The sequence below is a fragment of the Mus caroli genome, unplaced genomic scaffold (assembly GCF_978045245.1).
Source record: "Mus caroli unplaced genomic scaffold, Mus_caroli_1 scaffold_18, whole genome shotgun sequence".
NCBI lineage: Eukaryota > Metazoa > Chordata > Mammalia > Rodentia > Muridae > Mus > Mus caroli.
The window spans coordinates 73,752,601-73,766,872 of record NW_028227273.1 but is presented as its reverse complement, the minus strand read 5'-3'; the positions used below and the strand labels follow the sequence as shown (position 1 = coordinate 73,766,872).

Here is a 14,272-nt window from a genome sequence, read left to right as displayed (position 1 = left end):
CTGTCTCTTGTGAGACTTTGCCAGGGCCTAGCAAACACAGAAGTGGATGCTCACAGTCAGCTATTGGATGGATCACAGGGCCCCCATTGGAGGAGCTAGAGAAAGCACCCAAGGAGCTAAAGGAATCTGTAACCCTATAGGTGGAACAACAATATGAACTAACCAGTACCTTCTGGAGCTCGTGTCTCTAGCTGCATATGTATCAGAAGATGGCATAGACGGCCATCAATGGAAAGAGGGGTCCATTGGTCGTGCAAACTTTTTATGCCTCAGTACAGGGGAACACCAGGGACAAGAAGTGGGAAAGGGTGGGTAGGGGAGTGGGGGGGAGGGTATGGGGAACTTTTGGGATAGCATTGGAAATGTAAATGAGGAAAATACCTAATAATTTTTTTTTAAAAAAAGAAAGAACCACAGAGCAAGAAAAAAAAAGAGAGAGAAGAAGAAGTATGTAAGGAACAAAGTCCAGGCAATAAATATGAAGTCATTCATGCAAGTGTACAAAAACATAGTATGGTGAATTCTGTGACAATAATAACCTGTATTTCTGACCAGATGTAGACCAGTGTGTGAAGTGTCCAGAGAGTCATTATGCAAATACAGAGAAGAGCAACTGCTATCAAAAGTCTGTGAGTTTTCTGGCCTATGAAGACCCCTTGGGGATGGCTCTAGCCAGCATAGCTTTGTGCTTATCTGCACTAACTGCCTTTGTTATAGGCATCTTTGTGAAACACAAAGACACTCCTATTGTTAAGGCCAATAATCAAGCTCTGAGTTACACTTTGCTCATCACACTCAAATTCTGTTTCCTATGTTCTTTGAACTTCATTGGTCAGCCCAACATAGTTGCCTGCATCCTTCAGCAAACCACCTTTGCAGTTGCTTTCACAGTAGCTCTTGCCACTGTGTTGGCCAAAGCTATCACTGTGGTTCTTGCCTTTAAGGTCAGTTTTCCAGGGAGAATGGTAAGGTGGCTAATGATATCAAGGGGTCCAAACTACATCATTCCCATCTGCACCCTGATCCAACTTCTTCTTTGTGGAATATGGATGGCAATATCTCCACCATACATTGACCAAGATGCTCATATTGAACATGGTCACATCATCATTGTGTGCAACAAGGGCTCAGCTGTTGCCTTCCACTCTGTCCTGGGATACCTCTGTTTCTTGGCCCTTGGGAGTTATACCATGGCCTTCTTGTCAAGAAATTTGCCTGATACATTCAACGAATCCAAATTTCTCTCACTAAGTATGCTGGTATTCTTCTGTGTCTGGATCACCTTTCTTCCTGTCTACCACAGCACTAAAGGGAAGGTCATGGTAGCTATGGAAGTATTCTCTATCTTGGCTTCCAGCACAGCACTCCTTGCCTTCATATTTGGTCCCAAGTGTTATATTATCTTGTTGAGACCAGAGAAGAATTCATTTAATCACATCAGGGAAAAAAGAACAACACATTCTAGAAGGAAGATATTTTCCTAAAATATAATTGAAAAATAAATTTAACTTTTATGTTAAGGACTTCATAAAAGGGATCATTTATCTATTATGCTAAAATATGCTATGCAATTATATTATGAATGCCATTATATCAGGTTTTATTTCTTTACCCAATTGTATTACAGTGTATAGTTTGATAGCCATTTGTTTTCCTTGTTTGAAAACCACATTTGCTCTGATGATTCAACTTCTCTGTGTCTAAGCAATGATGGCTCCATTCCTTTATCATTGCAAGTGTTTGTATCATTTCTTGATATAAACTCTTCCTTTTCATTTATTGTTTTAATTTTTAGAATTTCTTGAATATTCTTCCTTTTGCCTGAAATTCTAAAACACTTAGTTTGCAAAGTCCATTGGAACATATTTTCTTAATGTATATCAATTAATTTTATTGAAACGTAATTTTCATATAAATAGTGTGCAAGTTTATAATATATTTAATTTTCAATAAACCCTGTTTAAAAATGAACAGCATGAAATATGTAAATCTCTCAAGGCATTCAGTTAATTCATAATTTTATGTTTGTATTTATGTGTTTATATTTAAAACTACCACCTGTCATAATTTAAATGTAATATTTTATATTTTAATAGCATCTAGTTCATGGCTTACCATTTTGTATACTAACTTAGTTTGAAGAGCCATTTAGAAATATATTTTATTACCCAAAATGAGAAATGAGTCAACCAGTTCAACCCACTTAGAGCCCATATTCATAGTTTGACAAAATTTGTGATATATACAGCTGTTTTAAAGTTAGTTGACTACCCTTGCATGCATTTACATTTAGACATTCACACATATTTTATGTAGTATATACATACCTTTATGGTGCATTAAGTCTTTTGAGAATTGCTGGTGTCACAACCTGTTTACGTTGAATTTTTATATTGTTTTTAATAAAAAATGTTCATCTGATTTTTATTCATTTAATGTGCTTTCACCTAATTTTCTATAAATTACTATACAATCCACAATTAATAACAACAATCAGTTATAGCCTTCTATTTTACTACCCAATCCCTGATGATTCATTTATTTTGTAAAAATAGTTGACATTATACTTGAAATAATATTCTTTCTATCCCCATCGTTATATGAAAGAAAACAAATTTAAAATTGTTAGAACAATAGCATATGACTTTTCTCTTAGTTATCATCTATTATTCCTGTTATTACTATCCTTGGCTATATGCTTTCAAGATTTTTCTAGGTAACTCTACTATTTGGCTGATGATCAGCTCAACTAGATGGAAACAATGTCTTCACTGGAAATCTATTTAAATCTACCCAATGGCAGAAATACTATGAAACTTTGAGGGAAACATAGACCTTGTATATTACTAAAATAACATTGGCCCACCCATATATAATGGGATGAGGGAAAGTTAAAAAGCTAGTACAACTGTTTGACAAAGATCCAATAAAGCAGACCTTCATTTTAGGATCATAATCAATTATTTTTCAATTTTGTTCTAGATCTCCACATGTTGCAGGCTGGAGGGAGACCTTTATTGTTGTAAAACTTGCATATATTAGATTGATGGGTGTGCTGACTAGTTCTGTGTCAACTTGACACAGCTGGAGTTATCACAGAGAAAGGAGCTTCAGTTGAGGAAATTCCTCCATGAGATCCAACTGTAAGGCATTTCGTCAATTAGTGATCAAGGGGAAAAGGTTCCTTGTGGGTGGGACCATCTCTGGGCTGGTAGTCTTGGGTTCTATAAGAGAGCAGGCTGAGCAAGCCAGGAGAGGCAAGCCAGTAAAGAACATCCCTCCATGGCCTCTGCATCAGCTTCTGCTCCTTGCCCTGCTTGAGTTCCAGTCCTGACTTCCTTTGGTGATGAACAGCAGTATGGAAGTGTAAGCTGAATAAATCCTTTCCTCCCCAAACTGCTTCTTGGTCATGATGTTTGTGCAGGAATAAAAACCCTGACTAAGACAATGGGAAATTTCTTAAGAATCATCTATGCCACCTTCCTCATGCACTGTCCTAAGCTTCCCCAGCAATTTCCAGAGTACACTACTTATCCTGCTTTTAGGAAGATATCCTTATCTGGGCCTAATTGAAGATTTCCTTGCATTGTGGATGTTATGGCATACATAAATATGTCATAGATCTCACTAGGATGAAATTGGTTTCAAAATACATTTTGGAGATCTGCTTTTAGACTTACAAAGGAACAACATAATCATAACAAAGTAAACTTTGAAACAGTCAACAAGACTGAGAGGACTAGAGAAGGGGGACCAAGATCAAATTAAAAGGTTCTTCTTACAATCCAGGCAATTACATGGCATATGAGATTGGGAGTGGGTGTCACCTATGGTATGCCTCTCCAGCAAAAATACACCAACAAGGTTAAAATTGCTGGCATTAATTCTCCCTTACACAGCTCTTATGCTGATGGGAGAAATAATAGCCTGGAGGAATTATTAACAAAGAAACAAAACCACCAAAATATCAGAACCTCTCTTTCCTGGAGAAGTTAGCTTGCATGGGGCCACTGTGTTATCTGATGGCTAAGGAAAAAAAATAAGAACAAAATTAGACAAATAACAAAATTTGACCAAGATATAAAAAATATATTGTCTCATTCCAGAAATTGAAAAATATGACAGCAGCAGTTGCCTCAAGGTTTTTCTTGGGTCCAAATGACAATTGATAATTTGGCCATTAAAAGTTGATAATACACCAGCTTCCCATTGTAGCTTGGAGATTTTAAGTATGTATACTCCTCTTGAAATCTCAAAAGCTGCCAGCCTAAGAATGGGCTACCATGCCTTGTGAAAACATGCCTCTAGATTACTTTTATAAATGTTATATTAATTTACATCTCCAAAGATGCCTCCCTGTTGCTTTTCCTTCCCAGTGTTCTTCAACCCATTCCCTCTCTACTTCTGAGATAGTTCTCTTCCAGGCCCAGGGATCCCCTTTCCTGGTTGCATAATATCTTTACAATGTTAGGTTCCTCCTCTCTTTCTGAGGCCAGTCCAGGCAGTCCTCTGCTACATACGTGTCTGGGGCTTCAGACCAAGCAGTGTAGGCTCCCATCTTTAAGCACAAAGTTGTATCAGTAATAGTCTCAGGGTTTGGTGCCTGCCCGTGGAATAGATTCCAAGTGTGCCCATCACTGTTCAACCTTTCTTCATTCTATACACATATTTTGTCCCTGCTCAGGAATGTACTATCTTCCTTTGCAAAATATGCCTCCATATTATTAAATGTTGAGGTATGTGTTTGTTGAGGGGAAACAGTTGTAAAAGATAATTCTGTTCTATCATGGCTTCTAAATGATAACTAAACTTATGTCTCCAGACATGATTGTAAATGATAACTCTGTTTAGTCACAGATTATAAATGTTGGCTACACTTCTGTACTTACGACCAAGACAAATCCAGAACACATGTGTTAGTGATAGAACTTATGTTTTGGAAAAAAAATGAGTCAGCTGCTGGGTGGATCCTTTCAGAGCACAACATGCTCCTGTATGCAGGTATAACAGCGTATCATTAGTAGTGTCAGATCTTAGTGCTTACCAATGTGATGAGTCTCAATTTGGGCCTGTTATTGATTGGTCATTCAAATAATCTCTGCCTCACCCCCCATGCCTGCATTTCTTGTAGAAAGGATATAGTGTGGTTTGAAAGTACTTAGGTTCCTGTCTGGGAACAAGAGGTGGCCTCTTCAGTTTCCATATTCCCAATAGAGTGAGTCACACATAAGGGTAACCCAATTGATTCTTGGGGGCTTCCCTTATCTCTGTTGCTTCCTGGAGATGCCCCACACACACCTCTTCAACCATGTAAGTTCCATGTATCCATTCATTTTCATGATCATCTAGCCATCTCACCTGTCCTTTCCAACACCCCATCCTTTTCCACATGTGTTGTACTCTGAATGTTTACCCCCCCCCAGCAGATGACTCACATAGATACAGTAACCTACAACCAAATAGGAACGGAGAAGGGATACTCTTATGGAAGGATTGCAGGTCCCAAGGGAATAGGAACTCCACAAGAAGATCAATGGAGTTAACTAACATGGACCCATCAGGCTCTCAGAGAATTTACCAACAAGCAGAGAACATACACAGGTTTGACATAGGCCTCCCCTCATATGTGTAGCAGATGTGAAGCTTAGTGTTTATGCGTGTCCACAAAAACTGGAACAAAAGCTGTTGTCTATATGTGGGATATTTTCTTCTAGGTAGGCTGCCTTGTCCTGTCTTACAGAGACTTGAAATACTCGGGTGTGAAGATAACCAGGGTGTCCATACCTGGGCAGAGGGGAAGGGAGTTTATGTGTGAGAGAGATTGTGGAAGGGGATGGGGTCAGTGAGCAGTATTTAAAATGGATAATTAAAAATTAAAACAAGATGAATAAAACAGAATGATAAAAAAAAATAGGAATCGATCTCTACCTACAGAGTTTTATATAATTAAATTTAAAAGGAACCCTGATTGCTAGGTAGTAAAGGTTGCAAGATTCTCCTGAATAAGATGTCTAACTCTCTTCTTTCATTAGTTCTTACTATTTTTTCCCTACTAACTACTGTCAGCTACTGGGGCTTGCCACAAACACAACACAGTCCCTAAACATTCTAAATAGTGAAGTTTATATTCACACATGAATCTTGTTTCCTGTACTCACTAAAGCAATGTCTCTTTGCAACAGATCTAGATCTTTAAAGAAAACCACCTGAACCTCTGAGCTCCTGTCTCTAGCTGCATATGTAGCAGAAGATGGCCTAATCGGCCATCATTGAGAGGAAAGGCCCTTAGTCTTGCAAAGATTATATGCCCCAATACAGGGAAATACCAGGGCCAGGAAGCAGCAGTGGGTGGGTTGGAGAGCAGGGTTGGGAAAGGATATAATGGACTTTTCGGATAGCATTTGAATTGTAAATGAAGAAAATATCTAATAAAAAACATTGAAAAAAAAAAGAAGAGTAAAATAATCAAGTAAATAGGGTGAAATTTTCCATAGTGTAGTAAAGTCATTGACACACACACACACACACACACACACACACACACACACACACACACAAGAAGTAAAAGTGGAATAGCTAATTTGCTTTGAAGAGAGAAAACAAGCATGCCATTTTTTATTAACTTTACTCAAATAACATAGCTACTGTTAATCTCTGTTCCAAAAAAAAATTGTTAAATAAAAATGTGCTCTGAGGAGACCTATAAAAAATAATCTATTGCTAACATTGTAAATATTAATAAAGTTGTTGAATAGGAAATCACTTTAAAAAAAGAAAGAAAACAACAACCATCAAAATGTAGAATTGCAAAATTCAATCAAAACTGCTATATTTGTAACACACTAACAAACAAAGGCTCAGGATTAATTGGTAAAGAGTTGGTAGGAAGATTTAATAGCCAGGGAACCAGACCATTCCTCTCCAGAGGAAACAATTATCTGTAAAATCATATAAAATGTCATCAATATGACTGTCTACATTTGACCTGAATAAGAGTACCAATACATACATGCTGCTGTCAATGTAGACTGCTCAAGAGACAATGCTTTTAGAACTACAGACAACTAAATATTGCTCAGAAAGCAATAAAGAGTCATGTTAGGATATTTAATCTACCTTGAAGAAAGCACATTCTGCTAAAAAAAAAAAAAAGTGAATGAAAATAAGCAGTGGTAAAGATTGTTCATTAAGCCACATATGGGCCTGTCATTTGAGTCTATGTTACTTACTTTCTTTTGTGCATGTTTAGAATAGTATATGTACTCTCATTTTGACTTGGGTACTCATGGAGCACTGTTGAGAAATTGAGCACTTAAGAAATTTTTTAGGGGCAGTGGCAATAAGGGGCGGGGTGGCTGAGCTGACAGGAGCCGGGGCAGGGCGGCAGTGGCCAATGAACTAGAGTGCAGCAGCCCGGCCCCGCCCCTGGTCCTCCCACCAGCCTCAGTGACCTTCATCACAGAGGCGCGATGTTCCTGCAGGAAGAGGTGAAGCAAGGTGCTTCCGCTGCACATCTGCGCAGCCTATGGCACCGGCTGAGTGGCTGGAGGAGGCGACCGAGGGCATATCGGTGGAGAAGCTCAAGGAGAGTTGCCTCAAACATGGTGCTCATGGGAGCTTAGAAGACCCCAAGAATGTGACCCACCATAAGCTAGTACATGCTGCTTCGGAGAGGGTGCTGAGTGACAGCAAAACAATCTTGGAAGAAAACATCCAGGACTAGGATGTCTTGTTATTGATAAAAAGATGCTCTTCTTCTCCACTCCCTAAGATAGCTGAAGTCTCAGCAGAAGAAACAAGAGCAAAAGGATCCAGACGAAGATGCTATTCTTCGAGCAACGGCCAACCTGCCTGCCTGCTGTCCAGACCACCATGAGAAACTTCCAGACAGAACTCCAGAAGATCCTCGTGTTTCTCACTGAGATGGCACAGAAGCTGTTAGCCCTGAATCCTGATGCATTTTAATTGTTTAAGAAGGCAAATGCTATGCTGGATGAAGATGAGCATGAGCGATTGGATGACACTGCCTTGTGGCAGCTCACAGAGATGGGCTTTCCTGAGAGCAGAGCCTCAAAGACCCTTCTGCTGAACCACATGTCAGTGCCTCAGGCCATGGAGAATTCTGTTGATCTCTGTGTGTGAGCATTTTTAATTTGGGTTATTTATATTGTCGGTGTTTAATTTTTTAAGTTCTTTATAATTTTTGGATATTAGCCAAAAATTTTTGGATATTAGTCATATGTAGGTTTGGTGAAGTTCACTTCACAATCTGTAGTCTTATGTATTGTCCTATTAACATTTTCCTTTACCTTACAGAAGCTTTGCAATTACATGATATCCCACTTATCACTTGTTGTCTTAGAGTCTGAGCCATTGGTGTTCTCTTTAGGAAACTGTCTCCTGTACTAATGCATTCCACACTTTTTTCTCCTTTCTCCTCAATGAGATTTATTGTATCTGTATTTTGTTAACGTCATTGATCTACTTGAACTTGAGCCTTGCGGAGAGTTATAAACATGGATCAATTTTCGTTCTTCTACATGTAGACTTACAGTTCAAAGAGTACCATTTGTTGAGGATACTCTCTCTTTTTTGTTTATGGTTTTTGGTTCTTTATGAAAATCAAGTATTCGCAGTTGAATGGATTTATTTCTGGGCCACTGATACAAATTCATTGATCAATGTGTCTTTCTGTACTAGTATCATTTACATTTTATCACTTTTACTCTGTAGTGCTGCTTGACATCAAGGATGTTCACAAAGTTGTTTTAGTTTTCAAGATCGTTTTGGCTATTTGTTGTTGTTGCTGTTGTTTCCAAAAGCAGTTGACAAAATGAATGGGAATCTACAAATGATGGGGATGAGGAGGTAGAGGGCCTCTCCAGGAAGAGACAGAGTACTGGGACATAGGAGGCACCCAAGTATCTATGGGGGTATCCTTAAATGTGATTTGCAGCATTGGGGCTATGGACCCTAAAGGTTCTACTTCCTGTATCCAGACAGTAAACACAGTAGTGTGTTAGGGACAACAACAAATTCACCTTAATTTTAACCCCAAATTTCTCATGTCTACAAGAAATGAGGTGACTGTTAATGGAACATATCCTAGGGGAATGGTCAAACAATAGCAAACCCTACTTGAGACCCACCCTATGGGCACATACCACTCCCTCACACAATTAGATTCTATTATTATTACAGACAGGAGTCTGTAAGGCTCAAAACATCAGCTAACTCAGACAGATGTAGACATCCACAGCCAAACCATAGATGGAGTTACAGAAGAACAGGAAGAAGGATTACAGCATCTAATGGGAAAGGAAATCAAAAGGAAGACAAACAGGGTCAACTAACCTACATCCTTGGGGATCTTAGAGACTGAAGAACCAATTAAAGATGTACATCTTGGTCTCTATTTTTGTTCTGAACATGTGAAGTGGGAGCTATCCCAAAAGGTATTGCCTGTTGGTGGAATATGTTTTATAAGCTAGAATGCCTATTGTAGTCTCAGTGGGAAAGGATTCAGCTAGATTCACCAAGACTTTATATGCCTGGTTTGTTGACTACCTAAGAGGGTCCCTACCCATTTAGAAGCTAATGGTAGGGAGTATAGGGGGAAGGATTATTGAGGGGGAAATAATAACAATAATGAATTTTAAAATGATCTTCTTTTCAATATCATCTCTTTTTCTCTTACTCTATATGTCTATCTCTCTTCTTTTTCTCTTTCTCTGTATATAAGTATGCTTATGTGTATGTAACTATATATATATGTACATATATATATATTCATTTTTATGTATGTATTTATATATGTACATATATGTAATTTATTAGCTCCCTACATATTGCTTATTGATCTGTGTATCTCTCTCTCCTCTCTCTCTCTCAGTATCTACTCTTTCTATCTAAGTATCTAATAGATCTTCTGTCATCTCTCTGTCTCTCTCTACTTATCTGTCTCTCACTATCTCTCATCTGTCTCTGTCTTTTTGTCTGTCATCCAACTATCATCTACCTCCTCCTATGTCTTTTCTCCTAAGCAAATATTTATGTATATATGACAGATCCTGGGGTCACATAAACTAAGCTTTCCACCAAAATATTGTTTGAACTTAAGGCTCAATCTTAGTAGGAAATGATAAAAATTAATACTTGTACTATGGCCAATATTTAATTTTTTAAAGCTTATAATAGTTTATGATAGAACACATACATTTGTATTTTGACATGATCAAAACAGAATATTTAAATATAAAAAAAGATATTCCTATCTTTTCTTTTTTTATTGGATATTTTATTTACCTTTCAAATATTGTCCCATTTTCTGGTTTATTCTCTAAAAACAGCCTATCCACTCCTACCTCTCCCTGCTTCTATGAGTGTGCTCACCAACACGCCCACCCTCTCCCTCCTTCCCATCCTGGCATTCCCTTACACTGGGCCATGGAGCCTTCCCAGGACTAGAAGTCTCTCCTCCCATTGATGTCTGACAAGGCCATCCTGTGCTATAAAAATAGCTGGAGCCATGGGTCCCTCCATGTGTACCCTGGCTCACAGTTATATGATTGTCCAGGAACTAAATATAAATATTCTATACTTGTGTTACTTATGTCTCTCTTGGCCGTGAGAAATGGAATGATATGAAGCACTTAACGGGACAGTATTATTTTGTTTAACTGTTTTAGATAGATTTCAGTCTGTCAAGGCAGAGCAAGAGCAAAGGAAGGATTGGGCTAAAGAGTGTTGTCAACTTGTCACATCATAGAAAGTGAGGGAACAGATAACTTGGCAATAAGCAAAATATTAAAATAACTGTCAAAGCTTTGTGACTAATAGCTGCTGTCCTCTCAATATTGCAAGATCTCAAATTTTCTACAATATTAAAAACAGCAACATGTAGGACAAAAAGACTGAAGTGCAAAATATATTGCATATATCAAGGCAAATATTCAACTATCATACATGCTATATTTGTTCCAGTTAGTCCCACACTTCTCAGTACTATAATAATTGTTTTATTTATCTTGCTCAAGGTCCATTCTTTTTCTGTTTGTTTGTTTATTTGCTTGTTAGTTTGTTGAGACAGGGTTCCTCTGCCGCCCTGGTTGTCCTGGAACTCAATCTGTAGGCCAGGCTGGCCTCAACTCAGAAATTTGCCTGCCTCTGCCTCCCAAGTGCTGAGATTAAAGGCATGCGCCACCACACCCGGCAAGATCCATTCTTAAGTACAACTTTCTTCAGATTACTTTTCTCTACAACATATCCAGACTTTACTACAGTAAATTTGAGTTTGCTATATACTTCTTGGTAGTGTGGTTAACTCAAGTCTCAGTATACGCTTCTATATATCCCTCAACAAGATTTCATTTATACATTTTGACTGCTCACCTTGTGGATGATTCTGCCACAATTTGCTCGCTACTCAAATGATTTTCTAGTTTCATAGTATTTGCAGTTTCTACTGTATGATAACCCATAAAAATATTTTTCTAAATTTTTCCATACCATGAACCCTTGATCAATGCTTGCTCTCTATCTCTCCAGTAATAATTAAGATTTTACTTTCTTGAGTCATCTATGTGTTTCTAAGGGCTATCTTAGCCACAATATGCAGAGCTATGACCAAATCTATTGTACTTGTAAAAAGAGATGCTGGCCATGTTTTTCCAAGTGTTGTAACCAGGGATAGATAGGGACAGGATAGCCTTCTTGCTCTCTTTACCTCAGGCCAGCCCACTTGCCTGCCTAAGAAGGTGGGAAAGAAAGAGCTTATTGGCTGCTCTCTATGACCCACACCAGTGCATAATAAACAAATTGCAGGAGCAGATTTTATACAACCACACCATCACAGGCTTCTCAACTTTCTCCACTCCAATGGCATTATTCTTAACATGCTGATCATGTGAGTTACAGGTTCTTCTTTCCAGAGTGCTACAGTCTGCTGTTCTTATGAGCATAGGGATAGCTCTCCAGCTTACTGAAAGTAGTGTATAAATTTTCTTTTCTTTTTTTACCTTTTCTTTGTTTTGTAACAAATGCCTTTTCATATAACTTATTAAAACATTGATTTGGAAAAATATACTTGAAGCCATGATACAGTTATATAGGGTATACTCTTTCTTTCTTGATATTATATTTTATTGGTTTAACTATAAAACCTTTATATTCTTATTACAGCTTGCACACCCTCCTCTATTCTCAGTCCCTCCCACTTACCTCCTTTCCTCCATTAACCACACCTCTCCTTGTCCTCAGAAATGGAGAGGCTTTCCAGGCATATCAACGAGCCTTGACATACCAAGTTGCAATATGATTAACCACATCTTACTTTATTAAGAATAGAAACAGCTACTCATTTAGGGGTCACCTATCCAAATGAAGAGGATGTACATTAATTTTTAAAAATATGTTAATTTCTGTCACACTTACAAATGATTTGGCAGATACATTGTTTGTAGCTCTCAAATTCCCCAGCCCTTTTTCTCATTGATTTTTTCTGTTTTTATAAAATATATGATAGCTAGTTTGCTTTCTCTGTAGTCCTGTAGTTCTATAACTTTGGTTATGTTAAGAATACTATGGATTCTGAAAATCCTCCCCCTTCCTCTGTGTAACATAGTTTCTCTTCTCCAAAATACTTCTTCAATACTATATCTGTTTCCTGAATTACATTTTCTAAAGGGTCTATGTGGCTCTGAATCCCAAATAGAGAATTATATCTCCTCCTGGAAGGACATCTTCCACTCAGGAATTCCCCCAAAATTAATATCTTAATTCAAAAATTTCCTCCTGCTCTAAGCCTACTCTGATTTATTCTCATGATATACAAATTTCTGTACTTCTGGGAATCTGTTCCTACAATCCAAAGTACAATTTCAAACTTCTTAATGTTGTACATTATGGACACCAGGGAATTTATAATTAGCAAGTTTCAGTGAGAGACCATGTCTCAAAATTCACATAAAGAGCTATAATTTCCACATTTTTTGAAGAAAAAAACCACATACCTTGGTGACAATGCTCTGCTCAAGAATCACTGAAAAAACTATTCATCTACCTGCAAAATGATATTACTTGTGTATCTTTCACCCAGTGTATAGATAAATTCAAGGCAGAGTAGAACTACTCACTCCATGTTTAAAACACTGAAATTTCTATAAGAAAACAGAAAGCATGTACCTGAAGTTTCAGGTACAAACTCTCTGAAAAAGAATTTAGAAAATAATGAATGATCTCCAAAACACCAACAAATGAGAATACATAAAATTAGTTTATCCATTACAAATTTTATTGAGTATTTTTGTATCGATATTCAAAAGTGATATTGGTCTGATGTTCTCCTTTTTGTTTGGGTCTTTGTGTTGTTTAGGTGTCATAGTAATTGTGGCTTCATAGAATGAATTAGGTAGTGTTCCTTCTGTTTCTATCTTATGAAATAGTTTGATGAATATTTGTATCAGGTCTTCTTTGAAACGTCTGGTAGAATTCTACTCTAAATCCATTTAGCCCTTTTTTTTTTTGTTGGGAGGTTTTTATTGAATTCTTCTATTTCCTGATGTGATATTGGCCTGTTTAGATAGTTGATCTACTCTTGATTTGACTTGGCACTTAGTATCTGTCTTGAAAACCATCCATTTCATCTATATTTTACAGTTTTGTTGAACATAGAGTTTTGTAGTAGGATTTGGTGATGTTTTCAATTTCCTCCATTTCTGTGATTTTGTTTCACTTCATTTATACTTTTGTTAAATTGGATACTGCCTCTTGGCTCTTTAGTTAGTATGGCTAGGGGTTTATCTATCCTGTTGATTCCATAAAATAACCAGCTTTTGATTTTGTTGATTCTTCCTTTTGTTCTCTTTGTTTCTATTTGGTTAACTTCTGACCTGACTCTATTTCCTGCCATCTACTCCTCTTTGGTGTGTTTGGTTCCTTTTGCTCTAGACCTCTTATGTTTGCTGTTAAGTTGCTAGTGTAAGATCTCTCCAGTTTCTTTACCAGAGCACTTAGTGCTATGAATTTTCCTCTTAGCATGGCTTTCATTGTGTCCCATAAGTCTGGGTATGATGTGTCAATATTTTCATTAAATTTCAGGAAGTCTTTAATTGCTTTCTTTATTCTTCCCTGCCCAAGTTGTCAGTTGTTCAGTTTCCAAATGTATGAGGGGTTTCTGTTGTTCTTGCTGTTATTAAAGTTTTAAGCCATGGTGATCTGATAGGATGCATGGGATTATTTCAATCTTCTTGTATCAGTGGACGATTGTTTTGTG

At 37.5% G+C, this 14,272-nt stretch overlaps 1 protein-coding gene and 1 pseudogene across 2 annotated transcripts in view; both read left to right on the top strand.

Moving 5' to 3' along the window:
* LOC110283711 (vomeronasal type-2 receptor 116-like) overlaps positions 1-3,411 on the top strand; it is a 37,764-nt gene extending 34,353 nt beyond the window's left edge. For both annotated transcript variants that reach the window (XM_085832793.1, XM_085832794.1), the window contains exon 6: positions 556-3,411. In XM_085832793.1, the coding sequence (XP_085688919.1) occupies positions 556-1,484 (929 nt within the window). In that variant the 3' untranslated portion in view covers positions 1,485-3,411. The remainder of the gene's footprint in view (positions 1-555) is intronic.
* A 2,137-nt stretch (positions 3,412-5,548) lies between these two features.
* LOC110283938 (ubiquitin-associated domain-containing protein 1 pseudogene) lies at positions 5,549-8,142 on the top strand (annotated as a pseudogene).
* The last annotated feature ends 6,130 nt before the right edge of the window (positions 8,143-14,272 follow it).